Source organism: Takifugu flavidus, chromosome 20, assembly GCF_003711565.1.
Source record: "Takifugu flavidus isolate HTHZ2018 chromosome 20, ASM371156v2, whole genome shotgun sequence".
Taxonomy (NCBI): Eukaryota; Metazoa; Chordata; class Actinopteri; order Tetraodontiformes; family Tetraodontidae; genus Takifugu; species Takifugu flavidus.
Genome location: NC_079539.1, coordinates 746,794 through 774,603, shown reverse-complemented (window position 1 = coordinate 774,603; position 27,810 = coordinate 746,794). Strand labels below are relative to the sequence as shown.

Here is a 27,810-nt window from a genome sequence, read left to right as displayed (position 1 = left end):
AGCATTCAAACATTTCAACTGAACTTTACTCCCCCTCCCACAACGTGCGCCATGTTTGAGTGCAGGAAGCTCACAGGAAGTGCATTTCTCAATCAGAAACTCTCACAAGTGCGTAAATGGGAGCGGGGGGGCGTCGCTAAAGACGGTAATAAGTCGCTGTCGCCACACTGGGAGGTCAGCGCGGCGGCCTGTCAGATGATGAGCTCATCCTCAATCGATGGTGCTGATGACGGTGGCGGCGGCGATCATGTCGCATTCCTGGGTGGTTAGAGGAACTGAGCAATGGCCCAAGTGTGACAACAACATCGCGGAGTTTTTTCAACTCTGTAGCATCCACTTCTGCACATGGTGCCCTTTGACCTCCTGCAGCTCCTCTTTTATTGATTATTAGTATTATGGGTTGGATGGATGGATGGATGGATGGATGGATGGATGGATGGATGGATGGATGGATGGAGGGTGGGTGGAGGGGCGGGGTGGTGGGTGGGTGGATGGATGGGTGGAGGGTGGATGGATGGGTGGATGGGTGGATGGATGGATGGATGATGGATGGTGGATGGATGGATGGATGGATGGATGGGTGGATGTGAGTGGGTGGATGGATGGATGGATGCTGGATGGTGATGGATGGATGGATGATGGTGGCTGATGGATGGGTGGTGTGGGTGGGTGGAGGGATGGATGGATGGATGGTGGATGTGGCTTGGTGGATGCTGGTGGATGGATGGGTGGATTGGATGGATGGATGGGTGGATGAGGGATGGATGGATGGATGGAGGGATGGATGGATGGATGGATCATTCCTGCCTTAAACATCCAAACCTGAGCTGAACCTGCTGGGAGGGGAAAACCAGCCACACCAGCATCATTCTCCAGGTTAAAAGGTGGTGAACCACTGTAGCCTCAGACACAGTGGGGGCTTTCCAGTTCTGCAGACATCAATAGTCAGGGAAACAACAGATAGATGTGTGTGTGTCTGTGTGTGTGTGTGTGTGTGTGTGTGTGCAGCAGGTGTGTGAATAAAACTGCATCATTCAAACAATTTTAACAGAAGCATAAACTGGTGTAGCGCCACTTCCTTCTCACCTTCTGTTCCTTTTTCAAGGTTCTGGTTTTCACGTTAGGGTGTGTGAGTGTGTGAGAGAGAGAGTGTGTGAGAGAGAGAGTTTACAGTAAGTCACAATAATATCGTTTGTAGGTCAGCGTTCACACCAAAGCAGATTTCAGTTAAGTCTGGTACCACATGAGAGAGTTGCAGGGAAACAGAGACGACCAGGACCGACTCTCACATGACGCAGGATGTCGACTCACTCAGGTTTTCTTTCAACAGAATCTCTTTTATTTTGTCTTTGCTGCACAGGAAATGGTGAACACGCGTGTGAAGAGGAAAATCCCCTGTATTCTAACTAAACACACCTTTGAATGAACAAAAAAAAATGGACACAACTTCATCTCATTGTGAAACTCTCCGGCAGACCTCGCTCCCACCGCCTTTGTTTCTGCTGTGTTGTCACGTGTGACCCCACTGAGCTCGCGCTCGTTTTCAGAGAGTGTAAAAGCCCCAAAAATGCTTCCGAGCGCACGGCAGCATCAGAGCCTTCAGGCTGTATTGCCATCGGAAATGGAATGTTGATGTATTCCTCTGTTCAAGGTCAGGCCGGGGGGTCAAAGGTCAACCCTGTGAGGAACATCATTAATACACACTGTGGCTCTGGCGCGGAACAAAAAGAGAAAAAACCTGCGTAAGTCCACCATATCAAACAAGGTTTCCAAAACCCCACCTGTGATAAAATAGCATTTATATTTAATATACAGGCCTCTTTTTCTTTTTTTTTTTAGAGGAATTCACTGGACGGGGAACTCTAAATATATCTGGGGGGGGGGGGGGTCTGACTCAGAGGAGCTTCCAAAATGTTTGTAAAAATCAATCGTTTCTCCGAGACAAACACCACAAGGCTAAAGGTGATATTAGAAATCAAGCACCAAACTATTACTTTTCCATTTACGACAAATGGAACATTGTGCAGCCCGTTCAAAGACCATGAACCTGGCAAATAATAAAGGATAAAAAAAGAAATTTAGATGATTAGAAACTGCTCAGAGTGTGGTCTGGACCCATCTTTGTGTTTGCTTTCCTTGTTAGGAGACATTTGTGGTTCCGTTTTCCAGTTTTTGTACAATCTGAGAGTCCAACTGCATCAGAAAAGCAAAAAAAAACCCAACAAAACAGGCAGAAATTGTATCGTTAAGCTCTGATAGACCAGGATCTAACTATATTCTCATGTACAAATATTCATATCAAAAGTTATACAGCACAATTCTCAACATTTTCCTTTACAAGAACTTTGATTAGTGAATATTAAATGATTCACGCGCTTGGATGGACGAGAAAAAAAAAAGTGCCGCTTCATCAAATTAAACACAGAAATAACAAACACGGAGCTAAAATCTGCTTCAGGCACAACTTAAATAAAGGCATTTGTGAAATTATCAAATATGGCGCTTATGTTCAGTTTCCATAGCCTTAAAACAAACCGACAGGAGGAAAAAAAAAAAAAAAGAGCTTTTATTTACAAACAGCTAAAAACTCTTGACAGATTCATGCGTCACTTCACAACCTGAATTTGTCTTTTTAAAGTGCATGCAATAATAAGCGGCTGTACCCGGCAGGATCTCCAGAAGGTTCGATCGAGCCGACGCCAACTGACCCTAACGCAGCGGAGAGGAGGAGGAGGAGGAGGAGGAGGAGGAGGAGGAGGAGGAGGAGAGAGGGAGCGCGGGAATACTGGATGCAGAAGCACAACATGGAGGTACAACGGAAAGCCTCTGGATGAACGAACCCCACCCCAAACGGCGATATTCACATTCAGAGCAGAAAATGAGGAGAACGGCGAAAATCAAAGAGCCAAAGCAGCTTAGCAACGCGCGGGATCCCCGCAGCTCACATTCCACAATGTCCCTTCACGAAAACGCGCCCGCTGAGCATCGTACAAACGCGACGGGCTTCGACTCCAGCATATCAAAGTGCCAGTTCTACTAAAATTTCCTGATTTATTCGATTCGTACAAAAAAAAGGAGGAGATGCCGCGGGGGCGCGGGAGAGTTCCCGACAGAGAGAAGCTGGACTTGTGCCGCCGCAGGTTCCTTCGCTTCCGAGGAGAAGTCCGGCGACGCCTCCACTCGAGGACGCGGTATCGGGGAGGAGGAAAGCGACGGAGAAAGTGGATGCGGAAAGGGCGGATATGTCGTCCTCTACCGGGGGGGAAAAAATCCACTTTCATCTGTTGTCTTCTTTGGGGAAGTCCAGAGATCCCAGGCTTCCGAAACCGAGGCCGCTGCTCTCCGTGTCAAAGCTGTTCATTTCTCTGTCCTGACGCTCAAACAAGTGCTTGATCCTCTCCGTGCGCTCCTTCTGCAGCGCCGCCAGCTCCTCTTCGATCTGTCGGGGGAAAACAAACAAACGCGAGTGGGTCGTCACACCTTCATTTTAACGCCCTTTATTCGGTTAGCTTTGGCTAATGCTAGCTGTTTCTGAACACTTTACATCAGATCCTCAACTGGTCTCCCTCTGGGAGACACAAATGGTAATTTGCATGGCTGACACCTGGGTGGCTGCACGGGTCTGATGTGTGCCTTTGAAAAGAAGTTATATTTTTCAAAATAAAAGGCATGAAATGCGGATTAAAATTCATTTCCTTTTTTTGACCAGCTGAGCGACCCAGCTAGAACAGGCCCGTGACCCACCAGTTGAGAACCACTGCTTTACTTTGTTCTTTCTGGAGAGTTACTATGGAGATCGCTCATCTTTCCTCCTATTGTCCAGCTAAAAAAGTTGTGCACAATCTGAGAGCTCTTGTCTGATGACCTTCTGCCTGATTGTTGACCCGCGCAGGCTGCAGAGCTCCAGCATCGACAGTCCCGTCAGTCTGGTGTAATGAACGCTGACGCCTCTAGGGGTCAGCAGCGGTGCAACAATTCTCCCATCGATCCCGCGGCTGTCAGGGTGACGTCGCCACAGAGGTGACGTCTGCTCCCTCGCGCCTTTCATCGCATTTTAGGCCACAGTCTTCTAACAGCGTCGCTCTTACCTTCTGTTCTAGGTGCGCTCTGCGTATGGAGACCTTCTGCTCAAGTTTTTGCAGCTCTCGCTCGTGTTGGGCCTCCATCTGCGCCTTGGTTTTGCTCTGGTAGGCGTCCAGGAGCTCCATCTCCTGCTTCAGCTGCTGCATCAGCGCCTGGCGCTCGGACTCCTGCTTGGCCTCTAAACGCATCTGGTGTGGCAGAGAGGCAGACAGATCAGAGGCCCATTTCCAAAGATGCCTTACAAGAGCAGCGTGGCCTCGTACCGCCTGTGAGGCCATCATCTCGTTGATGCTCTGCTCGTACTGCTCGGCCAGGATGGCCAGTTTGCGGGTCTGCTCCTCTTTGAGGCCCTTCAGGATGCTCTTATGGTCGCCTTTGGGGGAGACCTCCAGCTGATGGTTCCGGAGAGCCTTGTACTGCTTGTTCTGGACTTTGCAAGTGTCCTGGAACTGCTTCTTGATCTGCATCTCGAGTGTCTGCCGAGGTGAAATCGGTTCAAGAGGTGGTTTTAGTGACTGTGATGCCGCACAGCTGCATGATTACACATGTTTTGAAGCTGACTGGATGTGAGCGGACTAAATCGCGGCTTAGGAGAGGCTTTTGGGGCACCTTGAGGTTCCTGGGCTGCTGACGCTGCTCCAGGGTGTGTTTCCTGTGAAGCTCCTGCTGCCGCCGGCTGTTGTACTCCTCCTGGTTCTCCAGCTCCGTCTGATGCTGCAGGCGCATGAGTTCGGTGCGCAGCTTCTGCAGCATCTGCAGCTGCCTCCGCTCCATGTCCTGCGTGGACTCGTCCTGCCGGATCATCAGGGCGTGCTCCATCTCCTTCTGGGTCCTTTTCTTGTTCAGCTCCTGCGGAGGAAAAACGGGGGAAGGAGGAACGAGCTGTTGAGGTCGCTTACAAACATCCTGATTTTGAAGCAAAAATTCACGACTTAATTTTGTCTGGGAGGTCAGAGGTCGCCTAGTAAAGGGGAAACCCATCCAAACGTGTGTGAGGAGCACTGGTGTCACCTCTCGCAGCTGCTCCTGCTCCATTTCGTGCCTCTTGATGAGGCTCCGGCGTTTGAGCGCCCTGCAGCTGCGGTCGTACACCAGCCTCTGCTGGGCCAGCAGGTGAGCCTCGTCCTCGGCCTGGGAGCGCTGTATCGTCTCTTTGTGCCTCGACAGGCGCTCCTGCTTCTCTTCCTTGGGTGTACAAGGGTCTTCGCTCATCTCCTATAAGACATATATTTTTGAAAAGAAACCTTTTTTTAATGGTGGTGAGCTTCCTTTTGATATTTACCTCTTTGATCTTGTCTTTACAAAGCCTGTACTCCTTTTTCTGGCTCTCTAAAAAGGCCGTCAGCTCTTTCTTCTGCTGAGCCACAATCTGTTGCTGGATCCTCCTCTCCTCGGCTACAGCTGACTTCATCTGTGGGGAGACAATCAAACACTCAAACCCTGACCGGGCGAATCCAGCTCGTACTGAAGCCAGCCACGTACTTCTTTGTCCGTCTGAGCCGTGTGCCGTTTAGCCAGACGTTCCAGCTCTATATAAGTGTTGTTGGCGTGCGTCTCCAGTTCCTTCTGCAGCCGGAGCCTGTGCTCATCCATCTCGGCCTTAAGCCTGTTCTCCAGGGCGATCAGCTGCTTCTGGTGCTGCCGCCGCATGCGCTTGTACCCAGACATCTGCTCCCGCAGCTCAAAGTCCTGCTCATGCTCCTGGATCTACCTGATGACCTGGACGGCACGACACAGGAAGCAGGAAGTAGAAAAGGAAGGCAGGGAGAAACGCTACAGCTGTGGGATCATTAGGAACCCGAGAAGACGATGAATAACACAGAAGTGGTTTGGGTTTGCGCGCTAACCGCGTGTTTGTGCCACACTGTCACACAAAAGAGCCAGAATCCATCTGTTGACGGAGACATGGCGGCGCTTTTTCAAAAAATGAGTGAACAACGGGGTGAAAAAAAAACGCACAACAGGGCAGAATCTGCACGATGCGACCGTCCGGGATGGACCCGGCCGAGGTCTGCGAGGAGAAGGTATCAATGAAACGCGGGCATTAAACAGCAGAGGCAGAGAGGGGAGCCGAGGATGGAAAAGATGACATCCATTAACAGGATCTGGTTGCCATGACTACAGATGTACAGCTGAGAACACAGACACCCCTTCCCTCACCCTCTTCATACACCCCACCCCCCTCCCCATCGCCACCATCACCCCGTCAGCGCGCACACGCACTCACACACACACGCTTGCTGTGACACGCACGGGCGCGCGCGCGCGCGCTCTTTTCTATGCAAACCGGATGAGAGCCGCGTACCAAAGATGCTGATGTGATGGTGCCAATGTGTTCGCGGATCTTGCAGTCGAGAGACCGGCTCTGGTGAGAAGTAGGCCGCAGCTCTGGCCTGGTGTCCCTGTGCACAGCCTCATCCCTCATGCAAGCATGGTCCTGCAGGAGGGGAGTAAATGGAGGAGATAGTGGGGCTGGGTGCTTCCCAGGCCCGAAGCACTCGCTCTTTCTGCTCTGTTTGCCGAATCTCCCTGAATGCAGCACACGTCCAGCCTCAAACGCATCCTTCCCCCGCTACTGTCTGCAAGTTCTTCCTGACAGAGAAAAGGGCATTGCCAAACACCACCGCGGAGGCAGCTGCTGGATGGAGCCTTTTTTATGGCGTCCCAGGATGAACCAAAAAGCTCCGGCAGATGAGGGTAAATTATGCAATGCCTACCAGTGATAAAAAGAAAGCTGAGGGACGTGTTTCGGTGCCATTCTCCTTTTCCGTTTCAGAATGCAAGAAATGTTTGGAAGGAAAAATACGTTCCCGGTGTTCCAGTGATCGCGCTTGGTGCCATTTCGGTGGTGGTGTCTATCAGATAAGGCACATCCGAACATGGTTTTCCCTCGAATCTGTCGCTTGATGATCCGTTTGTATTCCACTTGAATTTCTGCCCTACATTTACAGCGCACTTGGTCATGGTAGGTGGTTCTGGTGCCTTCTATTCATCTCGTTCCTCCGTCCCTCGTCTACACTCCCCCTTCCTTTAAAGAGACACCGCATTACTACAGGCGCGTCTCAGAGAGCGTCAAGCTACACGCGAGATTCAATTTGAAAATGAATCAACTGAGAAATCTAACTAGACAGCCTATTAAGCGCAACCTTGTCGTTGAAATCCCAGGTTAACTCGCAGTCTTCCACCATTGGTACTCAACAAAAGTAGCTACAATGATGTGCGTGCGTGTGTGTGTCGGGGTGAAAACACATTTTTAATTCTAGTATTTATTTGTATTCATTCTGGGATTTTCGGTCCGATGATGAGAGGAAAAACTTGGAATTTCTCTGTTTACAAATGGCCACTAGATGTCGACAAAGTCTAAACTGGGTGACTGAGCGCGTTTCTTCGCTGCTGCTGTAACTGCGGTTAAAAACCCTTATTTAAACAAATCTGCACTGTAAACAAGCAACATGAATATTCCCATTCTTTACATTCTTCGTTTTAAATTGTATTGTAAAGTGATAACCAACAGCAAATAAGGGTTTTTCAATTTGAATCTCTCTGATCGGAGCAGCTCATTTAAGGGTGCCAGGGGTCGTGACCTCCACAGACAACACTCCATCGGAGTTTAGGTTAGGTTGAACTGCACATTATCCTTCCCCTTATCTTACTTGTATTGGTGAAAATGAACCGCAGTAGAACACGAAGTTACTGGTCAGGACGTGTCTTTTGGACCTGATATCACTCCCTGACCGTGGCTGAGATTTACGTCCAGGCTGATCCTCCCCATCTTCTGACCCGCTTGTGCCTCAGAGACTCCGCTCGTTGGTTTACTCGGACCCTTTTGGCTGCTGAATGGAGGCGAAAACTGTCTGTCTGACCCCATCTCCTTCTGGCCCAGCCTGTCCAGTCCAGGTCACCGGGCTCCAAGAAAGGCTGGAGGCCGAAACTGTAGCATCCAGTTTAGGAAAGGATCCCAGCTACCCTCTCGTTGGTAAATAGGAAGCTGTGGTAGTTTTTTATGTTCATTCATTGTTCTAAAACAGCTCAAAATGGTGTAAAAACAACACTGGAAACACCGGGAAGCTACAGCTCCCAACTCAAACTGGAGTGCACCATCCTGTCCTGGGACCAGGTGCTGAGCAGTTATATACGTATCGCTTGGGTGTCTGTGGCTGAAGTCTCTGGCTCATCTGTCCCAGCCTGGGGTCAAATGTGAGGAGCAGCCAGTTCACTCAGAGGCAGACGGTTAAAAAAGGGTTCCCCCCGCAAAAGACTGAGGACAAAACAGCTGCAGGATTGAGTCAATGCTATAGAACCAACTCTTTATTGTCAAACACACATGAGGCATGAGAAAGATGAGATGACAAATCCTTTATTGTTCACCTGCCAGAGTTAGTTACAAACATTAATAATGGAGTGTTTTCAAGTATTTGCGTGTGCATTTCCAATAAGTTAACAATATAAACCGATCCTGCATTTCAGTCGTGGGATTCATATCATTTACCACCGTCTGTGACATCGACGTTCAGACGATGAGCAGGTCAGAAGGATCCTCCAGCTTCCTTTACTTTGGACTTTCTGCAGTAGAAAATTATGAAATGTTATCAAAGCCGCTGCTGCAAGGCCGTGTCACCGGTCCTCTGTGTACTGGAGGACAGCGTAACGTTATCGTACCTGCTCTGTCTTTTGCAGTAAAGTACAGCCATTGTAATAATCAGGATGAGAACGATGCCTCCGATGACCGAACCAGCTATGATGCCTGCTAGATACGTGAGAGAAAACAACAGGCGCGTGAGGAAATCGGCGTGTTTTTTAAAGGCCTTTTGTGCACTTTTCCCTGACGGTGACAGACTCGCGGGGCTGAAAACCTTCAAAAACTGACAGCTGACAAAGATTTTCTGTTTGGGGGAAAAAAGAGCGATGTCTCACTCACTCACCTTTTGATTAATGTTATTCAGCTGATTACAGCATTTCAATGGACGCAGGGAAGCAGATGAACAATCAAAAGGAGACATTCATAAATGCAACAGAGGTTTCATTTACCAGTATTGTTACTGGGGCCCACGCACTGGGCCATTTCTCCACTCCACTGGCCGTTCTCCTGGCACACGCGGTCTTGGGACCCTTGGAGCGTGTATCCGTCGTTGCAGGAGAATGTCAGTTTAGCTCCCTGCACATATGAGACTCCCAGTTTCTCCCCGTTTGCTGGCGCTGCAACGTACCCACACGCCGCCACTGCGCAGGACAAGACACAGCACAACACTCAGAACCAGAACGGTCACAGCGCTCAGGAGATGCATCAGCTTCACTCACCTGGCGCCAAAGCCTTCATGAGAGAAATGTGACTCTGGAAAGAAGCTCTGGAAGCGTTTCCCATCGATGGGCTACGACCCACCAGGATGTCATACCTAGCCAACAGAGGAACCCGTTAGCTTCCACCCATTGAATCGATAAATCCCCCCAATCACAACAGCGTTTTCTCATCATACCGACAGAACTGTGATCCTTCTCCACTGCATATCTTAGATGTCTCCTTGGCTAATGGGTCATTTGGATTCTCAGGGATAGAGAACACTGGAATGAAGCCAACGTGGTGTTTGGGGCCAGAGGCGTACGTGTCCAAGAGGTACTTTGTATCATACGTGAACAAAGAGGACAGTTGAGTGATGGCACCTGAAGGAGAGAAGGATTTATATTAAATGCACAGACCAGTCAGGTGATTCACACTGGCTCTATAAACAGTCTCCACTGATTTCTTACAGCTGACGCCGAAGCTGAACACCTCCTCTGGGTTGCTTTGGTTCTGCACCACTTGACCGTTGTTGAGCGTGAGGTCGTCGGCGGGGTCGCCGTTCATCCTTCCCAGCAGTCCGAGGGTGGTGTTTTTGAACGACTCCGGCAGGAGCACGGTGGTCGTCATGATTCCCTCTCTCAGGCGCACTTCCACCCCGGCTCCGCTGCGGAACATCGCCGTCACATTTGTGGGAGAGGGAGAAAACACGGACACGCCTGGGAGGCCGGGGGTCGGCGTTAGTTAGCGCGTCTTCAAGAACAAAGCGCAAACGTCAGAAAAGGAGGAAAGTCACCGTTGAGGTCGATCCAGCTCTGCTCAGAAAAAGACAGAGATTTTCCGTCCCGAAGCACTTCCAGGCTGTTCTGATCGCTGGCCAGACGCACCTCGACAATATCGAAATAGGATTCTTTCATAGCCACCGCCGTCAGCTTTGTTGCATTGATTGTTCCTAGCAGAGAGAAGGTGCTCGTTGGCTTCAGCGTTTGAGAATGAGCTCAGACGTTTTGTGTAGATGCAGCTTATGCTGCTCCCTCACCGCTCACAGGCTCTGTCCTGCCTTGGACTCTCAGCCGCATGCTCTCCGAGGTCACCAGATTGTATTCCCCTCTGCCGTTGAAGGAGTAGCTGACGCCATCAAATGTCACAAAGTGGGGATCTCCAAACACCACAGCTGCGAAAAAAACACGAGGAGATGAAGATTAAAGGCCGACAAACGGCAGCGATCGGCACCGCTGGGCGAACTGACCTGTGCTGGGGGTCTTGTACTGCCTGCAGTCGCTGGACGGTCGGTGTTTGAAGTAGTACTGACAGTTGTCGGACCACAGGCAGCAGTAGTAGAAGCTGAGGACGTCGTAGACCCAGTGGGACTGTCCGGGAACATGGGGGGGGATGTCGTATGGAGGGGAGCCCCAGTCGTGCGCTCGGTCCGGAGTGCTGCCCCCGATGGAGTCTCCGGTCAGGACCTGAGTACCGTTGCTGTCATAGCAACACTGCTGCCCCGCTCCGTACAAAGGACTTCCAGAGATTGTAGAAATATTCTTTATTATCTTATCATCAATGATGATTACTAATAATCTTTTCAGCCTTCTGATTGCAGCTGAGGGTTATTTGTCACCTGTCTAGATGAACAGAGCAATCTAAGGGTGTGTGTCAGCATCATAGTCCTCAGTGTGTGTGTGTAATCTGGGATCAAGCACGAAAATAACTGACCTTCACTCAGATGTACTGTGAGTCAGGTTCACCCACGTCACAGATTAGCAGTCATTTGGTCGTAATTAGTGAGGTTCAAGTCACATTTTTGTGGCTAATAACTGAGAAATACGGATGGATTTATGAGCCGCTCACCTGGCTTGTATGGCCCTCACACAGTGAACAGCGCCGGGATGGTAAGTGCACACACTCCCTTTCTCTATATCACAGCCATAGTCAGTCTGGGGGAAAGAAATCAAAACAAAGCTTGTTACAGTCGCCTGGGCAGCGTAATAAAATGACTTATATTATTACCACATCACAATCTCATCCTGTTAAATTAGTCACCGTTTTGGCTCTGTTAGAGAACATCTGGGCTGAACCCTGATCCCCCATCAGGCTGATATAAACATAAATCTTCCTGTAAAATGATAAGGATGGTGGCCAGCTTTAGCCTTTATCACCCCAGGTGCACTTGCTCCTCAGCCACACTTACGTGGAACCTCCCCGTGTCCGCCCTTGCTTGGGCCAGCGTGCAGGGGCAGTCAATGAGCTCCCTGATGAAAGACAGAATCTTCTCTTCCAGCTTGTCCCATGCTAGACATTTGTCCAGAGCCCACGCTGATGAATTCTGCCTAAACTTTTCCTCCAGCTGCCAGGCCAGCGCGTGGTCCTCAGTCCAAACAGCCTGCACGTGACTAGATGAAAACACACCCTTAGATTTACAGTCTTGTCAGTGTAAGAGCTGGTCCAGTGCTGGAGAACAATCAGATACAGGTAGATTATGCAGCAATAAAGGTGTTTATGCCAGAGAAAAAGGCAGAATCCCTTTGATGCGTTCCAGGATTCTGAGTGTGACCTTCGACGTCCCGAACTGTAATAAGAATCAATGAACTTCACTTCAACCCTCAGTGTTTTATGACTGTGCCTGATAAAAGTAAGTTTGCGACGACGCCTGTGTTTAATCACCTCTTCCCCTCCTGGTGGACGTTGGAGCTGACGCGAACGGAGCCCAGCTCCCAGCTAGATGAGCCGTTCTGCCCTGGTTTAGGCACAAAACTAAAGGAACCTGTATTGGGGTGGTCTTTTGCAAGCGTGTAGAGATACTTCCACTCGGCCCGCCAGTCAGTTTCATAAGGTTCTCCTGGGAAAAAAAAGACATTTTCCACCATTTAATCCTGTTTATGACTCCAAGTTGTGGAGGCATTAGCTGAAATACAGAGAGGACCATGGATGTCAACGGTGTTCTTTGCACTGAGGAACTTTTAAATAAATGTGCCTGAACAGGTATCCTGGCCTCTATTGCTCCCTTTAATGCAGAGTATCAGGGTGCTGTTCAACTGGAGGACTTTTCTAATATCTTCACCAACAGCCTTAAGTCCCAAGTAATGTTTAACATTCTTAAAACCCTCGTAAATCTTTGCGTAAATGTTCCTGTCGTACCACGACTCGGCCTCTCTCGGTGACTCTGGTGATTAATACCTGCCTGAGCACAGAAACTCTCCCAGCTGCTCTCAATCATGCTGCTGCGCAGCCTTAATGAAAAAGAAAAATCTGCACCCGTCTGATTTTACACCGATCTCCAGATTGCTTCATTATTTTACATCTCAAACGTGATTTGTTCTATTTATGTATTTTATGTTTTTTAATGCCTGATATTTAATTACTTTTCCCTGATTTTATTTTTGATTTTATTTTACCCTCCTGTACAGCACGTCGGTCCAGCTCCAGCTGTTTTAAAGGGCTTCATTAAAAAAAGTTTGATTTGAGTCGGTTGATCAGCAGATCTTCACAGGGTCTGTATAACTCTCACCTGTCTCTCTGTATCCCCACAGTTCTATATTGACTTTGTCAGCTCTGACCAAAGAGGGATTCCACGTCATATTAAGGGTGCCTCCAACGTCGGGCGTCCCATAATATTGCCACTGTGTTGAGTTCACCATCGCCGCCTTGAATTTAGAATCCAACTTGCCGGTGTGTACTGCAGTGACACGGTGAACAGAAATAAAGGAGGCGTTAGCGGCGCTTCAGCCGGGAAGTTTAGGCCAGGGGTTTTGTGGATGTCATACCTGAGAGCCAGGTTCCAGTTCTACTGAAGGTGGTGCCGTTATCAGAAGAGATCTCCACAGAAACCAAACCGGTCCTGTACAGAAGAGGGGAGACACAATGGCCTCTTCTGTCTCCATCCACGTAGCCCTCGGTGACGGTGTTACCATGGAACCTGCCATTATGAAAGGATAATCATAAACAGCCCTCACTTTAGAATCAAATATGCAGACGTACGGAGTGTTACCTGCACACGAGATTGGAAGTATTGTTGAAGGTGGCATTGAGGATAACAAATTCAGTGCCACCCATGATGGATCCAGAGTATGGGGATATTTCCACACAGAACTCTGAATAGTCCGCACAGCAGGTTTTCAGGGACTTGCATGTTGGTTCACACGAGCATGTAAACAGCTTTTTTCCACATTGTCTTTCACATGTGTTCCCTGTAAGTCATGAGCAAAAGGGTCAACACTGCTTCATTTATGATTTATTTGCCCAAAGCCACCTGGGTAAACAGGAAAAAACTGTAAAAACTACAGCTTCAGTATCTTTGTTCATTTACATCACTTGTACATGTACAAGTGATGTAAATGTACAGAAAATCCCTGTACTGAGACTATATATGAAGAATAAAATAGAATTTATAACAGCTGACATATAACATATGTTTGTTTGTTAAAGCTAAATTATCCCCCAGTTAAATGATAAATATTTTTAAAATTGTAATTGTCACATCTGGAAAGGCATTTATTTTTTATGCAGTATTAATATTGTAATGGTTACTCACCTAAAGTCCTACAGATACATGCAACCAGCAGGACAAAGATGAGCATGGAAAACCTCTCCATAGTACCGGTTTCTGCTCCTGCAGAAAGCTTGTGTCTGATACATATAGTCTATATATAGTCTGCTTTTCTTTAAACTTTGACCCTCGTTTGCATTTACAAGCACGAATTTAATCATCAACCTGAGGGTGATTCAAGCCTCATTGGTCAAACATGGCTGATCTTTGAACGTTTTTAATGCCTTCAACAAACAGTTTGGCAGATTTACTAATGGCTTGATCAACATTAAGACACAAATGGCTTTATGTGCTAATAAAATTGCCTAAGAGTAATAATAATAATCACCCAGATGTTTTTCATATAGAATGAGAGAAAATTCATTACAGTATTTATTTCAATTCTAAAATCTGCTTGGGGAGGGGGGCATGGGGTCCTGAAATAAAGATTTGTAGAAATTAAATAATTAAATTTAACAATAGCAAATACATTGTTAAATATCAAGTTTAATACACTTGCACATAATAACATAAAACCCATAACGAAAAATAACAAATATATTTACAAGGAGACAATACCAAAAAAAAAATCCATGTTCATCTGACGACAAATAACACAAATGACAAGAAATAGTAGACAAATGGGAACAAAGTTCCGACACTGTAGTTAGAAAATGGCAAAAATATATCGGATTCTTTTTGGAGATGCACCGAGATGCTGCTTATCTTTTTATTAGTGCTTATCAAGAATCCGCGTAAACGAGTCGCTGTAATTTAATCTATAAAGGAAATTAATTTAATTTTTTTTTTAAATCACAAACCTCGCGTCAAATAAACCATTATAAACAATGTTTCATTCAAAATGGAAGAGATCTATTCTACTTGGAAAAAGTGTTGAGTACAAGAAATGTAAGACATATGAACATTAATTCATTAATAGACGCATTTATCCACTATAGTATACAAATATAATATAACTCTGGCAGCAGAAACCTTATTTCGCCACCACCAATGCTTATTGTGTGTTTTTATCGTGGCGTGGAGAAACGACGCATTCTGATGACGTAACAACTCGCGTCGTCGCTTCCGAATCTGTAATAAAACGTTGGACTCGCTGTAGCGCCCACATTTATGCGATCTGCGCTCCACCGTGTGGCTTGCAAAGATCGTTTTTGTGTGCGTGTGTGTTCATTTGAGCTGTCGTTTGTGTCGGTTTGCGCGAGTAAAATGATCTGGACGTTTCATTTGATCAGCAATAACCTCCATATAACCACAGTCCTCACAGGGATCAAAGGAATAACCAAAAATTATGTTTAATTCCAAAAAGGTCACAGTCTTTGAATTGCAAAAGAACACATTTTTTAACGTAAATTGGTCAGGATGAATTTTAATGACTTGCAGGTATTGGCAGTAGCTGCATAATGGAATACAATTGAATAGTGGAATAAATTGGGTTTTAAAAAAAGAACAGCTGATATGAAATTGGCAACATTTGTGCAGGATTACGCAGAGAAATGATTGTAGTGTCATCATCTGGTCTTGGATTTTGTGGATTCCTACAGATGAAAGTTTAAACAAGGGTCAGGTCTTTGTAGTAAGACATGCCGGTAACTAAAACTACTCATTAAGTCTGCACTCACCACCATCAAATGGCCGTTCTTTGCTCTGTAGACAGTGGACTCCTGCCCACTCTTGAAGTCCACAAAGCCCTCTCTGCCAGGGTGGATGTCGAATCGAGCGCTGCAACGCCACAGAAACAGTTACCGTTTTGTGTATTATTTTAATCTGCCTTTCAGACTCGTGACAAATGTCCAGCCTGTGTACCTGCCCTGCACCACATGTATGGACTTCTGCTTGTTGGCAATAACAGACAGCTTCGTCAGGGCCTCAAACAGGTAGTCACACTGCAGAACCAGGTCACCCTAAAAAGAAAATCCAAATGTTAGTGTGTTAACATCAGTAAACCCAGTGGCCCTCGGATGCAAAGGATTCTGAAAAGGCTGCAAACAGACTTTCTGATAAATAAATGAGGAGGTTGCATTATTGTAAGTTTAGTTTTTAAGGGGGAAAAAATGTCAGAAGTGCCACCTTTTGTTTGATGTCATCACAAGTAACGTGCAGGATCAGGAAGTTGTCGCTCAGGTTGCTGACGGAAACACCTGAATGCATAAATCCGCCCACATAAATAAAGTCACTGTCACCATTCTCCATGTCATTAGGAAGCGTTGGATGCTCTCTGCTGACCTTTCAGAGAACTGTGACTGATCCTCTGCTTAATCTTGGCCTCTTCCACCAGGTAGGCGGCCTCCTGAGTGAAGACGAGCTGCCGAAGACGAGGCCTGAACCTGTTCCTGTCGTATTTCACCACTGGGACACTGTACTGTGATGGAGAAGCACAGTGTGAAGACTTGAAATCATAACCACAGAAAGAGAACAGCAGCGTACCTTTATGTGCTCATGCTGGATCATCTGCAGCACTTTAATGTTTATGTCTTCCACTCCTTTGTAAATAATAAATATCATTAAATTAAGTTATTTTTCCAATCAGAGTCTGTATTAATTTGTATTTTCTTACCAATCCTGGTGTCCACAAAGGGTCTGCACACGCTGAACGGATAGTTTTCCTTTTTCCCTTTGAACATGGAGCTCGTCTGTAATTTCAGCTGGAGCTAGAAGGGCGGAGAACACATCCAGGAGTTAATTATGATCATCTTGAACTGAAACGGATAGTAAACTGCTCTGGTGCCTGCGGGAGGACCTGTGCTTTCCTCTGAGGTGTGACTTCGCCGACGTACTTTCTCACCATGTGGCGAATGTAGAGCTTCTTCAAAAGCTGGGAGGCCTTTAAAAGAACGAGTTTAGCATCACAAAAGAAATCGCCAACCTTCTCCTCCTCATGAATAAGGGTCTTGATAAGAGTGACGGACCTCCTGCATTATAGGTGGAGGAGTGAGCCAGGAGTCCTTCTCCAGGACTGTTTTGGGAAGGTTTTCTCTCAGCCTGGTGAGGTAGCTGTACCTCACGTACGCCAGATACTCGCTGTTGTCGGTGCACAAGGGCTGATTCCTCGTTATGAAGCCTTTAATGAACCTAGAACAACCACCAATAACTAGAGCTCGGCTATTTCACTCCACTGGTCAGACCCAGGACTCCATCCTGACTCACCGCTTGATGACCTTGACGGCCCATGCCCTCTTTTCTCGCTCCTTTCGGGCCATCAGACCTCTCCAGCAGTTTTCAATCCTCGTGGCTATTTCAGACGAGGAACGTTAGAAGGAACCATCTTAAATCCGTGGCGCGTTTCACCCACTCACCAGCCTCCCTCTGTCTCTGGTAGTCTCCCTTCATTCTGTAGCCTTTGTACTTAGCCTGGATCCTTGTTGCTGCAACAGCGACACATTCAAACTCAGTCGCAGCTCCTCAAGGTGGCGTTGCCATGACAACCGAAGAGGACCTCACCTAACTTATGCTTGCAGACTTGAAAGGCGTCTTCTGTTGCAAACAAAGTTCTCGGGTGCCGGATGAAGATTTTTGTCCTTGAGAGGGACAAATAGACGCCATTATAGGACCTCTATATATGAAGGCCTGGGGGCAGCAGTTGTCCTCTTATGGATTCTATGTGGCTCCTGTTAGAGGTCATAATTGCATCATCTTTCCATGAATACGTGTTTACCTGCCCATCTTGTACTCATCACGTTTGTACCCCAGGTGAACAATCAAACGCTTCACGCCTTCCGCCGCGGTGCCTTTCCAGTTGGGCCAAGTGTCAGGACACAGAGGCTTGTACCTGCCCAGCACAGACCACACAGTTGCCGCATCTCTGCTGCCAGCAAAACTAGTAAAGCCACACTACTGCAAAGGTGCAGTCAAGTACCTCTGGAGAAAGACTTCATATTTGCGGCGGTATGCAAATCCAGCACGCCGGACTCTTAAATGCTCCATCAGACCGAGGTACTTCACCTGGTGGCGCACCAGCACATCGTCAAAGCGTCCTGCGGACCACTAGAGGTCATCTAAAAGGTCATGGGGAAAAACCTGATTTTTTGGAGCACAAGGACTCACCTGGCTGCTTGGCTTCATTCGGTTTAATGCAGCGGACATACCAGGGTTCTTTAGACAGGAGGATCTCCGTCAGGCCCGTCAGACTGTTCTTGAACTGAGTCACCACCTGAGCGGTGAAACAAACAGGAGAGTCAGTTTGCAAATGAGTGCGTGGTTCCATCTTCCAGCTGAGACGTTTCTTACAGTTTCAGGTCTCTTCTTGCTGTCTGATTCAGTAGAAGGAAAGCAGAGTTTGATGATAGCGTTCTTGGACTGTCGCATGACCTTCCAGGGAGAATCAAACACGTCAGACGTAAATTTGCAGCACCAATGCACTAAATGTTTCCAGGTATTCAGATTAATAATTGATAAAAGATCAATAATTGCTTTCATAATAAATTAAAATCACCTCTTTTCCGCTGCGGTACAAGAGATCATTGTTTTTATCCAGAAAACCTAAAAATAGAACAAAGAAAAACATATTTAATGTAACATAAATCAATTCTGTCAGATTTAGGATTTTAAAAAACTGACACATTTTATAAAAAATACAGTGTAAAAGGATGCTAATATTTATGTGTATAAATATTATATAGAAATGAATTATTCAGATTTCATCTCAGCTCACCAACAACAGAGTATGAAACCTCTCCAGCATAGTGCAACAGGCGGAATTCCCCCCTTTCCAGTGTCTTCCGTGTCTTTTGGTCTGCGAGTTTATGCCTTTAAGGAGTTAAAAGAGGCTTTTATTTTCTAAATTTGATATCTGCGATCTGTAATGATCCCACGACTCGTGCCTACGTGACAAAATGAGGGTGACTGCCGATCTTTTCCTCCATCTTCGCCAGGAAGGTGAGATCCGAGGCCTCTCCGGGGAGCAAACATTCCTCGTCCTATAGAAGAGGGCCACTATTAATAATTCATTCAGCTGTCTGTCAGACTGTCACTGTCACATTTCCTCACCAGCAGAGAGATGATTCCTCTGTGTTTCGCCTCCACGAGCTCACAGATGATTTTGTTGTTGAAATATGGCACTGGCTCCCACTGTGCACAGCAAACACGAAAACCAAATGAGGAAGCCATCACGCCGAGTCACCAACACAGACACCAGATGTTTGCGTCATTACTTCGATTCCCTCCATCTCGTACTCCTCCTGCTCCGACTTCAGCGTCAGCTGGATGAAGAGCTGCTGCAGCTTCTCGTTGCAGTAGTTGATGCAGAACTGCTCGAAGCTAAAGCCGAGGAAAAGTCACTGCGAGACTCCTTGTGGCACATCCTTCCATCAGCATAATTGCACAAGATGTTACCTGTTTACGTTGAAAACCTCAAACCCATAGATGTCCAACAGACCAATCACTGTTTTCCTTGAGGAGTCCTACAGATCAATGGCACATGAATCGCATCTTACGGACACATTTAGACAGTTTTAACAGGAGATTATTGGTCCTCACCTTGTTTGCCAGAGATTCATTGATCTTGTTGACCAGCCAGTTGAAGGTGCGGCCATAGACGGCTTTGGCAAGAGCATCCCTGGCGTAAACCGCATGGTCCACCGAAAAGGGACTAAACACCTTCGACATCAGATGAACCCAGATGAGTAACAAACACTGGCAGACGTTGAAGACATTCAAAAGACCAAAGAAGGGAAGCCACCTCTTCTGTTTTGGCTTCAATCTTCCTGTGTGTTAAACCCCGATGGAGCACCTCAGTAGGAATACCAAGCAACTGGAGCAGCAGAGGGGAAACACAGAGAACAGATCTTTTCCTGTTTTCCTTCAGAATGTGTGGGGAACTGGACGTCTTGTCCTCACCTTTGACACCCAGTGCATCTCGTTGTTGCTGCTGTTGTTGAGAGACGCGTATCCTTCACTGTCGACATCAAACTTGATGTTTCCCAGATGGAGTACGCTAGCAATGATTCCAAACAAGTCCTAACGATGCATAGGAAGAGAGCACAAGGGAGAAAAGATTAAAATACTCTTTTTAATGAGGTAAAAAAATGAGTTAAATACACGCTCAAAGTGGAATTTAATCTAACCTCAATGTCACTCTCACTGAACTCTATTACAGAAAGTGCTTTACGCACTATTTTCCAGTCGCTTTTATCATTGATGGAGCTCACTTTGGCACAATCACCCTGCAGAGGACAGAAGGATATGATTTTATTTTATTTTATTTTTAGCGAGTTGAGTGTCTTGTTTCCACTGACCTGCACTAGATAACTGTAATGCTTGCAGTTTCTCTCCAGGCCGAGCCAGCGGAGCAGATCTTCCTCTCCTCCCTCCACCAGCTGATAGAAGATGTGAAAGTTCCTCTCTCCGTGGTTCTGGTGCACCACACGGGATTTCTCCAGCAGATAACTCAGGATGTGACCACCAACTGCACCACCCTGGGGGACAAAGGCAAGTGTCCTGACATACTCATCATCACATAAACATGCAGGAGTTAATGTAAGGCCACCTGATGGTCAAACTGGATGTCCATGTATTTTCCGAAGCGGCTCGAGTTGTCATTCCTCAGGGTTTTGGCATTTCCAAAGGCCTGGAAGAGATAAGGACAGAAGTTACAACCGATCGTTCGATCACCGAATATCATCATCTCTGACCTCAAGCACTGGATTGGAGAGCAGAAGCCTGTCCCGGATGTTGTTCAGAAGTCTGGTGCTTGGACAACTGACTGCGTAGAACTGCAGGATCTTCTTGGAGGCCTCGGTCTTGCCAGCTCCGCTTTCCCCTGAGATCAGGATGAAGTGGTTGTTGTATTCAGACTGCATGGTGCGGAAGACGTTGTCCGCCAGGGCGTAACTGCGGGAAATTGAAAAAAAGCAAAATCCGGTTTTGAGGCTCGAGCCTCAGAATCACAGCTGGTTTATTATAAAATTACCAAATAATTGCAAGACAAGAAGACACTCACATATGTGGAGGCAGCTCAAAAAAGTTTACACCCATGTAGGTATCCATTTGCTTCTTGCTGTAGATATCCAACTCCTTGTATGGATTCACTGACACCAACAGAGTCCCGATGTAGGTCTGCAGTGAAAAAAGGGAGTCACATCCCGGTAATCCCTTATGGTGACCTGCAGAAGAGGAGAGCCAGAGCTGCTGTCTCAGCAGCACAAGGGTCTCCTGCTGAACCCAGGGCCACTCACGTATATGAGATTCTCGTGGAAGCGTTTCCTCAGGTTGTCCAGGAAGGCGCTCTCGCTCGTGTGGGCGTCCAGGAGGACAAAGTCTTGGATGCCCACTCGATCCCGGGCATTCAGGGAGGACTCCATGTTCCTCAGGATCTGGTTGCACCTTTCCTCCAGGCTCTGCATTCAAACAGGAGCAGCAACAAGTTTGCATCACTCCTGCGTCCTGTTTTTCTCAGAAATTATCAGTTTTTGTGGAAGTCACACACGCTGTCAAACATCGACAAGGTGGGATTTATGTTTCCTGCTTCCCACTCGGTTGTCTCTTTATCAGTGATTTCTAGCCCAGAAATGTCCTTGGCTACATCCTCAAATCTAAATCCAGCCGGTTCGATCTAATCTCCATCAGGTGTGTTTAAAACAAAAATAACTGAGCATGAAAGACTAGATGCTTTATAACAGTGTTCTAACCTCGATATTAAAACCAGAAGTAATTAAACCCAGTTGGATATGTGTTTAAGCATCCAGGAGATTCCTGATAAGACAATCCCCAAACTCAGTGCACTTTAATTATGGTGCTATAAGAGAACCTCGTATGCTTCAGTAGTTTGGCCTCACTGGCGTCAGGATGAGCTGTCATGAAGTCGGTGTAACTGACACTCGTGGATCACAAGCCGCCGCTCTCCTGATCCGGCCAACGTTCGTGACATGTCAACAGCGTCGGTCAAAGGAAGAGAAAAGGAATAAAAGTCAACCTACCCCCTGCGTGGTCGCCGGTGTCAGGCTGCTGCTCTGTAACTTTCCCAAAGTGGGCATCGGGTTTTATATGGAGCAATGGAGAAAACAGGAAGCGCTGACAGATTACCGCCTCTGCTTCCCTCAGAAGGAAACAATTAATAATGTGTTCTTCTGTTAAAGGAAACAAATCAGTTTCTGAGGACGTACTTCATTTGTGTCCAGCGTCCTTGACCGCTTGTAATATTATCCCTAATTGCTTTTCCACAGAGATTCAGGGCGGCGTCGGGGCCGGAAGAACCCAGCGGCAGTAACAGAAGCTCTGAGAGCATCACCATTGTTGTTTATCTCCATCTTGCATACAACGACTCAGCAAACACTGCTCTCGGTACCTTGGGAAGTGGTCAATTGTGGGTCCCCGTCCCCAAATTTGAATGACTTCAGGATTTGGCTGAACCTATGATGCTGACCAATGAGGACTGGCCCAGTCTGGCATGAGCAATTACCACAAAACATAAAATTTTGATGACAGGTGACAGCAGAAGAGGAAAGTATATCTGACCCACAGCCCATCACCTGAGAGGGTGTTCCATTGTGCCTGTCTATACGGTACAGTGCCGGATCCTGTTACCCAACCACAAAGTGGCAGTTAGCCTCCTGAAACGGATAGCGCTCCTCGTGGGCCCTTGACCGACACCACGTATCACCCGGGGCAACACACGTTCGGAGAGCTCTAGGTGTCTGGAAACCTGACAGTCAACACCCGTGAAGTACAGCACAGTTTCACATGGACACACAATACTGGACTCTGCCCAATAAAGTCGGAAATACTTAGTCAGCATACTTTTTTAGGTTGGTGAGGGGTCATCGTGGAGGGCCAACCGGTAACCCAGATCCCAGAGAAGTATCCTGTGACCTTTTGTCACACTCGAATCAGCATTTCACTTTTTAATCAGCTTTTCTTGAATTTTCCTCCACTAAGAATCAGCGAAACAGCACACGACAGTAGTATTCTTGTATTTGTCAGCTCTTCCTTACTTAGAAGACAATGTAAGAAGGCGAAACCCTCGTGCACTTTTTCCTCTTTTTTCCAAAATTCTTCATGTTAATTTAAAAAGATATCATTTTCCAACCATGAGGTCAACACATTTTTTTCACCTAGATTTTACAGAGCCGGTCTAATGGCTGTCATCCTTTACTGGAAACCACGACAACCACAGAAAAGAAAAAACAGGTGTTGCTGTTATTACCTGCTTTACTTCCAAAGCTGCGTGTGTCATGACTGAATCAGTCTGGTGAATCCAAACAACTTTAACCGTGAAGTCCACAACAGTCCAGTTCAGAGTCGGGAGGTTTCAGCAACGGGCGAGTTCCTCCATCCCGGAACCTCTTTAGACCATCGGATCTGTCTCCTCCTCCATCTAGGTGTGAAATAGTGGCCGGCATAGTAGGAGGTCAGGTACCACGACCTGTGGCAGAGGAGGAGAAAGAGGAGGGGCGAGGCGAAGCTGCATCCCTCTGCTTCCTGCTGGCCTCTTGAATCATGGGTAATGAGGTCCTCATGAGCCATTCCAGGTCGCTCGGTAAGAACGGAGCCGCTTAAACATTCATAGAACGCGGGTCAATTAACTTCAGCGCTGAACAGCAATGTTTCAGAAGCTTGTGTGTGTGTGTTTGTGTGTGCGGGTGTGTGTACGTATGTAATACATACAAGGATGTAGTAACTTTACCCCAACCCGGCCCCTCCTCCCTACAAAATTACAGTGACGGTATTCAGTTACTGATCTTTGATTAGGCAGCTGCATTTCCAACTAATTACAACCTTCTCATGAGAGCCATAATTATCAGTTTGTGATTAAATTACCTACGTTTCTGTGACAGCAGTTGTTTAGATCACCTGTATCAAGTAATGGGTTCCATTGCACCGTGATAATATAGTTCCATTCAATTCAAACTTTATTTATACAGCAGCAGCTCACAACTGGAAGTGAGATGAAGACAATAATCATGCAGAGAAGGTTCAAAGTTCAGTGGGAGCGCGCGCGTGTGTGTGTGTGGTGGAGAGGATTTTCATAATAACCACTGTTTAATAGTAATTCAGTCAAATCATATTAATAAGATTTAACTTGTGCAGCCTGTTCCATGCACAAAACACAGCCCATAATTATTATTTAATTTGCCTAAAATTGCTTTAAAAAGCTGTAGAACCAGTACGTGCAGACTGAGCTGGGATCTGCTTGTCAGATAGTAAAAACCTAAAGTGTTCCAGCAGGTTTTGGGAAAGACGCATTCTCACAGCTTCACAAAAACATGGAAATGACCAAGAAGAGAGGGAAGCCTGAGATGAGGTAAAACTGCAATAGTGACATGTTGTGCCTGGGAATTTAAAAGGAAATTCTTCATTTTGTTCGTACTAATGCTTGAGTGGCTTTAGACTTGAGAGAGGTGAGAATCCTGAAGACCATGTACCTGCAGCTGCACCTATAACAGGTGCGTGGAACCTTATTCATGGTCGTATAAACACTTCTGAAGTCATTTTACCTGGGTTAAAATTAACTTCCTCTCAAACAGCATTCAAACGGGGAATGTTTGGGCATCCAAATAGCCTCATAAAAAGTGCAATTTTCACATTATTTAGTTAAGTTTTAGTTAAACCTTTAAAAAGTTGTTTTTTTTGCTCTAACAATCAAAAGGATTGATTCCAAATGAATTTGTCATGAATATTGAGTGAAGATTCTTCTTTAGAATCAGAATAAAGTTGGGAATTTTAGGTAATCTTGTTTGTGTGTGTGGGTGGGTGTGTTTGAGTGTGTGTATGCATGTGTGTGTGTGTATCTGTGTCCTTTTTCTTGATTCTCTTGTTTCTCTTTGTTGTTTTTATCCTTTGTGAGGCACTTGGTGCTACCCAGTGTATGAAAAGTGCCATATAAATAAAGATTGAATTGAACTGAATTGAATTAATCTCACTCTCTGGGAGGGGGTTCTGTTCCTGTAGCACCAAGTACGTGGTCCCACACTTTGGTTCTGGGTCGTACCCATATACACACTTGTGTTTCTATATTGTAAATGTCTTGCCACTTTTTAAGGAACCTTAACAGTAGATGACGTGCTGGAATATATCGGCTTTGGGAAGTTCCACTGGAGAATATCCTTCATCAACGGCCTTGCATGGGTATGAAACTTGAGATTTAAAAAAGAGAAGCAGAACTTTGCGGACTGTTGTTCCCAGACAGTGTTTCACACCTTGTGCTGCCTTGTGCTGCGGGAGCAGGTTGCAGACGCCATGGAGATTATTATCATGACCATCTTGTCCCCGCAGCTGCGCTGCGAGTGGAGGCTGGAGAGCTATCAGGTGGCTCTCATGTCCTCGGTAAGAAAACCGACTCCTCAGGAGTGTTTGTGAAAGTTGGAGAATGTCAGGATGTTTTCGTTCTGGCCGCAGGTCGTGTTTCTCGCGATGGGGATCGGCGCCCCCATCTGGGGGATTTTCTGCGACAAGTATGGCAGAAGAAATGTGAGTCTCACATATGTTTTATCTTGTGATTTTTCTGCGCGCTTTATTGTTTTGACTGGTACCTCTCCGTTTAAAACAGGGGCTGGCCATTTGCGCCTGCAGCATACTGTATTTTGGCCTCCTGAGCGCCTTTGCTCCCAGGTACAGCTGGTTCGTGTTCCTACGGTTCCTCGTAGGCTTCGGGATCGGGGGCACCCCTCAGGCGTAGGTTCCCATCTTCACAGGTGTATTTGAGTGGCCATATAGGATCTATAACAAACATCCACACTGGTTACAGGTTGACGGTGTACTCAGAATTCCTGCCCATGAACTTAAGGGGACGCTGCCTCACCCTAATGGGGGTAATGTTACACTGTCGCCATTTGGGAGTCTTTGATTTATTGACCTACAAAGGTTGCTGACCCCTCCTGCATCATGTTTTTGTGCACCTCAGCTGTTCTGGGCATTTGGTTCCATGTTAGAGGTCCTGTTGGCGTTGTTCATTATGCCCACTCTGGGCTGGAGGTGGCTCCTGGGGCTCTCCGCCATTCCAACTGGCATTTATCTTATTGTCAACAATGTGAGTAGATTGGCAATTGAAATAAAATTTCCAAAACTAGCGGTGACCCCAAGCCTGTCCGTGTCACACAGTGGCTTCCTGAGAGTCCTCGCTTCGACATGCTGTCAGGACGCACCGCCAAGGCCCTGGAAACTCTCAGATACGTCGCCAAACAGAACAGGAAGCCCATGCCCGAAGCTAAGATTGTGACTTTTAAAGAGGTGAGATGTTGCTCCACCTCTGCGCTTCGTTGGCGCTAACGCGTCCAATCGCTGTTGTTGCTTCTGTGCAGGATAACCGTGGACAGATTAAAGACCTCTTCACTCCCGAGATCAGGCGCACCACCCTTCTGCTGAGTTTCATTTGGTTGGACCTGGTTTTTCTCTCAGTCTTCTCATTTTATTCTCATCTGCACATGCCCTAATCTCTCTATCCAACCAAAGGTTTTCAAGTATTTTCTGCTATTACGGTATCGTCATGTTGACCCCCAGCCTGTTGCAGTCTAGAGATTCCTGCATGGGTAAGTCTGCACACAGATGCTCCACGTGGGTTCCACCCATTTTTAGTGGTGAATTGGCAGAATGTCCTCCTGACCTTCACCTCTGCAGCAGATGTTGAAGCCATGGCAGGACCCGCCTGTGGATTACAGTGCAAATATTTGACGTCGGATGACTACCGACATATTTTATGGACATCATTTGCTGACGTTCCAGGTGAGCTCGTCCCTCCCAGCCAAGACATGTTGCTGCCAGCACCAATATTTAGTTGCATCACGCTTTTACATTTTTAAGTTCTGTTTTCCAGGTCCGATCCTGCTTGTTTTCCTAGTGGACCGCATCGGTCGGAAGAAGAGCTTTGCGATTTGTTTCTTGATGTTTTCTTTGTTTGTGTTGCCCATGTATGCTTGTCTCGGGAGGTACGTCTGCGCTCGTCGCTTTCGAACGAGTCTTCATAGTCAAACGGCTGATTTCCGTCTGTGTTTTTTGGGGTGACACAGCACAACTGTCACAAGCCTGATCCTCGTCACCAGAGCCGTTAGTACTACACTATTGCAAGTCTGCTACGTCTACACACCAGAGGTTCAGCCGAAGATTTAACTTTGATGCAAGTTTTTTGTGCAGCGGAGCTGATAAACATGCTTTCTGCTCTCACCCATCAGGTTTTTCCAACGCAAACCAGAGCCTTGGGGTTTGGGTTTTGTGCTGGGTTCGGCAAAATCGGCTCCCTGATTAGTCCCTTTGTGTCCGAGGTATGCAGATATCCCAGTGTTTTGGTTGAAACTACATGTAGGAGGAGACTGTGATGGAAAAAGGCCCCAAAATGAATACATTTGCAGCACACAGCAAATGGCGGTTCATTGAAATCAGCGCAGAACTTTTCTACATGTACATCGTGTTTGGGTTCCAGGTGATGCGCAGCTTCTCTCTGTATTTGACCCTGTCGGTGTACTGCGGAATCAGCCTGCTGGCTGCCATCGCCAGTCTGATGCTGCCCATCGAGACACGGGGAAAGCGCTTGGGGGAAACCAACCAGAACCAGGATGCCAAAGTGACGACGACCACGGGGGATTACACGTTCTTCTCTGGTGAAAGAGAGTGACATCAGTTCCTGGTGTATAATGAGAGCAGAAGCTGGTTTGTCTAGCCTCAGGGGAGCACTCTGGAAATTCCACTGCATAAATCTACATATTCCATGTATTTTAGGAATAATTACTTTTGGTTTGAGTGTGTTGTTTGACCTTTTAAAGAAGCTTCGTTTTATGCTGTGTCAATGAATTGAACATGCTTGGATAAGGGTGATAAATGTAAAAAATCACAGAAAAAAAGACCCAAAAATATGTAAAACATGACTTTTGGGATATAAAGAACAAGTCTACATTGTTAAAATGAATAAAATATGGTTGCATACATATCATGTTGCCATGATCTAAAATTAATATTTTGTAAAAATGCAAATATGTCGGCACAATTA

At 46.7% G+C, this 27,810-nt stretch overlaps 4 protein-coding genes across 6 annotated transcripts; 1 reads left to right on the top strand and 3 right to left on the bottom strand.

Moving 5' to 3' along the window:
• Positions 1–1,316: 1,316 nt before the first annotated feature.
• Positions 1,317–7,109, bottom strand: taok3b (TAO kinase 3b). The gene is made up of 8 exons (XM_057018343.1): positions 6,389–7,109; positions 5,566–5,802; positions 5,366–5,494; positions 5,095–5,298; positions 4,693–4,932; positions 4,347–4,559; positions 4,089–4,271; positions 1,317–3,439 (listed from the first exon to the last, which is right to left on the bottom strand). Exons 2-8 carry the CDS (start codon positions 5,749–5,751, stop codon positions 3,278–3,280), a joined length of 1,317 nt encoding a protein of 438 aa, XP_056874323.1. The 5' UTR covers positions 5,752–5,802; positions 6,389–7,109; the 3' UTR covers positions 1,317–3,277.
• A 1,315-nt stretch (positions 7,110–8,424) lies between these two features.
• On the bottom strand, positions 8,425–14,044 carry susd2 (sushi domain containing 2). 2 transcript variants are annotated; one of them, XM_057018336.1, is made up of 16 exons: positions 13,887–14,044; positions 13,344–13,542; positions 13,120–13,271; positions 12,864–13,031; positions 12,020–12,194; positions 11,547–11,748; positions 11,207–11,292; positions 10,608–10,876; positions 10,398–10,532; positions 10,155–10,310; positions 9,829–10,077; positions 9,558–9,741; positions 9,382–9,476; positions 9,112–9,303; positions 8,743–8,827; positions 8,425–8,646 (listed from the first exon to the last, which is right to left on the bottom strand). In XM_057018336.1, exons 1-16 carry the CDS (start codon positions 13,945–13,947, stop codon positions 8,610–8,612), a joined length of 2,445 nt encoding a protein of 814 aa, XP_056874316.1. In that variant the 5' UTR covers positions 13,948–14,044; the 3' UTR covers positions 8,425–8,609. The 2 variants fall into 2 exon arrangements, with proteins under 2 accessions (XP_056874316.1, XP_056874315.1); XM_057018335.1 differs by having other exon boundaries at positions 8,743–8,830; positions 13,887–14,043.
• A 1,124-nt stretch (positions 14,045–15,168) lies between these two features.
• myo1hb (myosin IHb) lies at positions 15,169–21,970 on the bottom strand. Of its 2 annotated transcripts, none has more exons than XM_057018331.1 (32): positions 21,812–21,970; positions 21,071–21,232; positions 20,836–20,951; positions 20,528–20,726; positions 20,383–20,463; positions 20,132–20,311; positions 19,961–20,059; positions 19,734–19,853; positions 19,576–19,647; positions 19,374–19,493; positions 19,230–19,297; positions 19,049–19,154; positions 18,885–18,965; positions 18,723–18,814; positions 18,550–18,644; positions 18,331–18,377; positions 18,126–18,206; positions 17,943–18,048; positions 17,755–17,872; positions 17,554–17,667; positions 17,340–17,416; positions 17,195–17,263; positions 17,046–17,130; positions 16,808–16,970; positions 16,639–16,722; positions 16,456–16,549; positions 16,326–16,381; positions 16,125–16,260; positions 15,969–16,039; positions 15,705–15,802; positions 15,521–15,620; positions 15,169–15,436 (listed from the first exon to the last, which is right to left on the bottom strand). In XM_057018331.1, the coding sequence occupies exons 1-32, from the start codon at positions 21,866–21,868 to the stop codon at positions 15,410–15,412; spliced, it is 3,174 nt and encodes a 1,057-aa protein (XP_056874311.1). In that variant the 5' UTR covers positions 21,869–21,970; the 3' UTR covers positions 15,169–15,409. The 2 variants fall into 2 exon arrangements, with proteins under 2 accessions (XP_056874311.1, XP_056874312.1); XM_057018332.1 differs by lacking the exon at positions 21,812–21,970 and adding an exon at positions 21,671–21,787.
• Positions 21,971–24,897: 2,927 nt separating this feature from the next.
• svopb (SV2 related protein b) lies at positions 24,898–27,775 on the top strand. Its single transcript, XM_057018352.1, has 11 exons — positions 24,898–25,505; positions 25,579–25,642; positions 25,735–25,860; positions 25,932–26,060; positions 26,132–26,205; positions 26,283–26,359; positions 26,448–26,552; positions 26,644–26,755; positions 26,837–26,918; positions 26,999–27,088; positions 27,247–27,775. The coding sequence occupies exons 2-11, from the start codon at positions 25,607–25,609 to the stop codon at positions 27,436–27,438; spliced, it is 1,023 nt and encodes a 340-aa protein (XP_056874332.1). The 5' UTR covers positions 24,898–25,505; positions 25,579–25,606; the 3' UTR covers positions 27,439–27,775.
• The last annotated feature ends 35 nt before the right edge of the window (positions 27,776–27,810 follow it).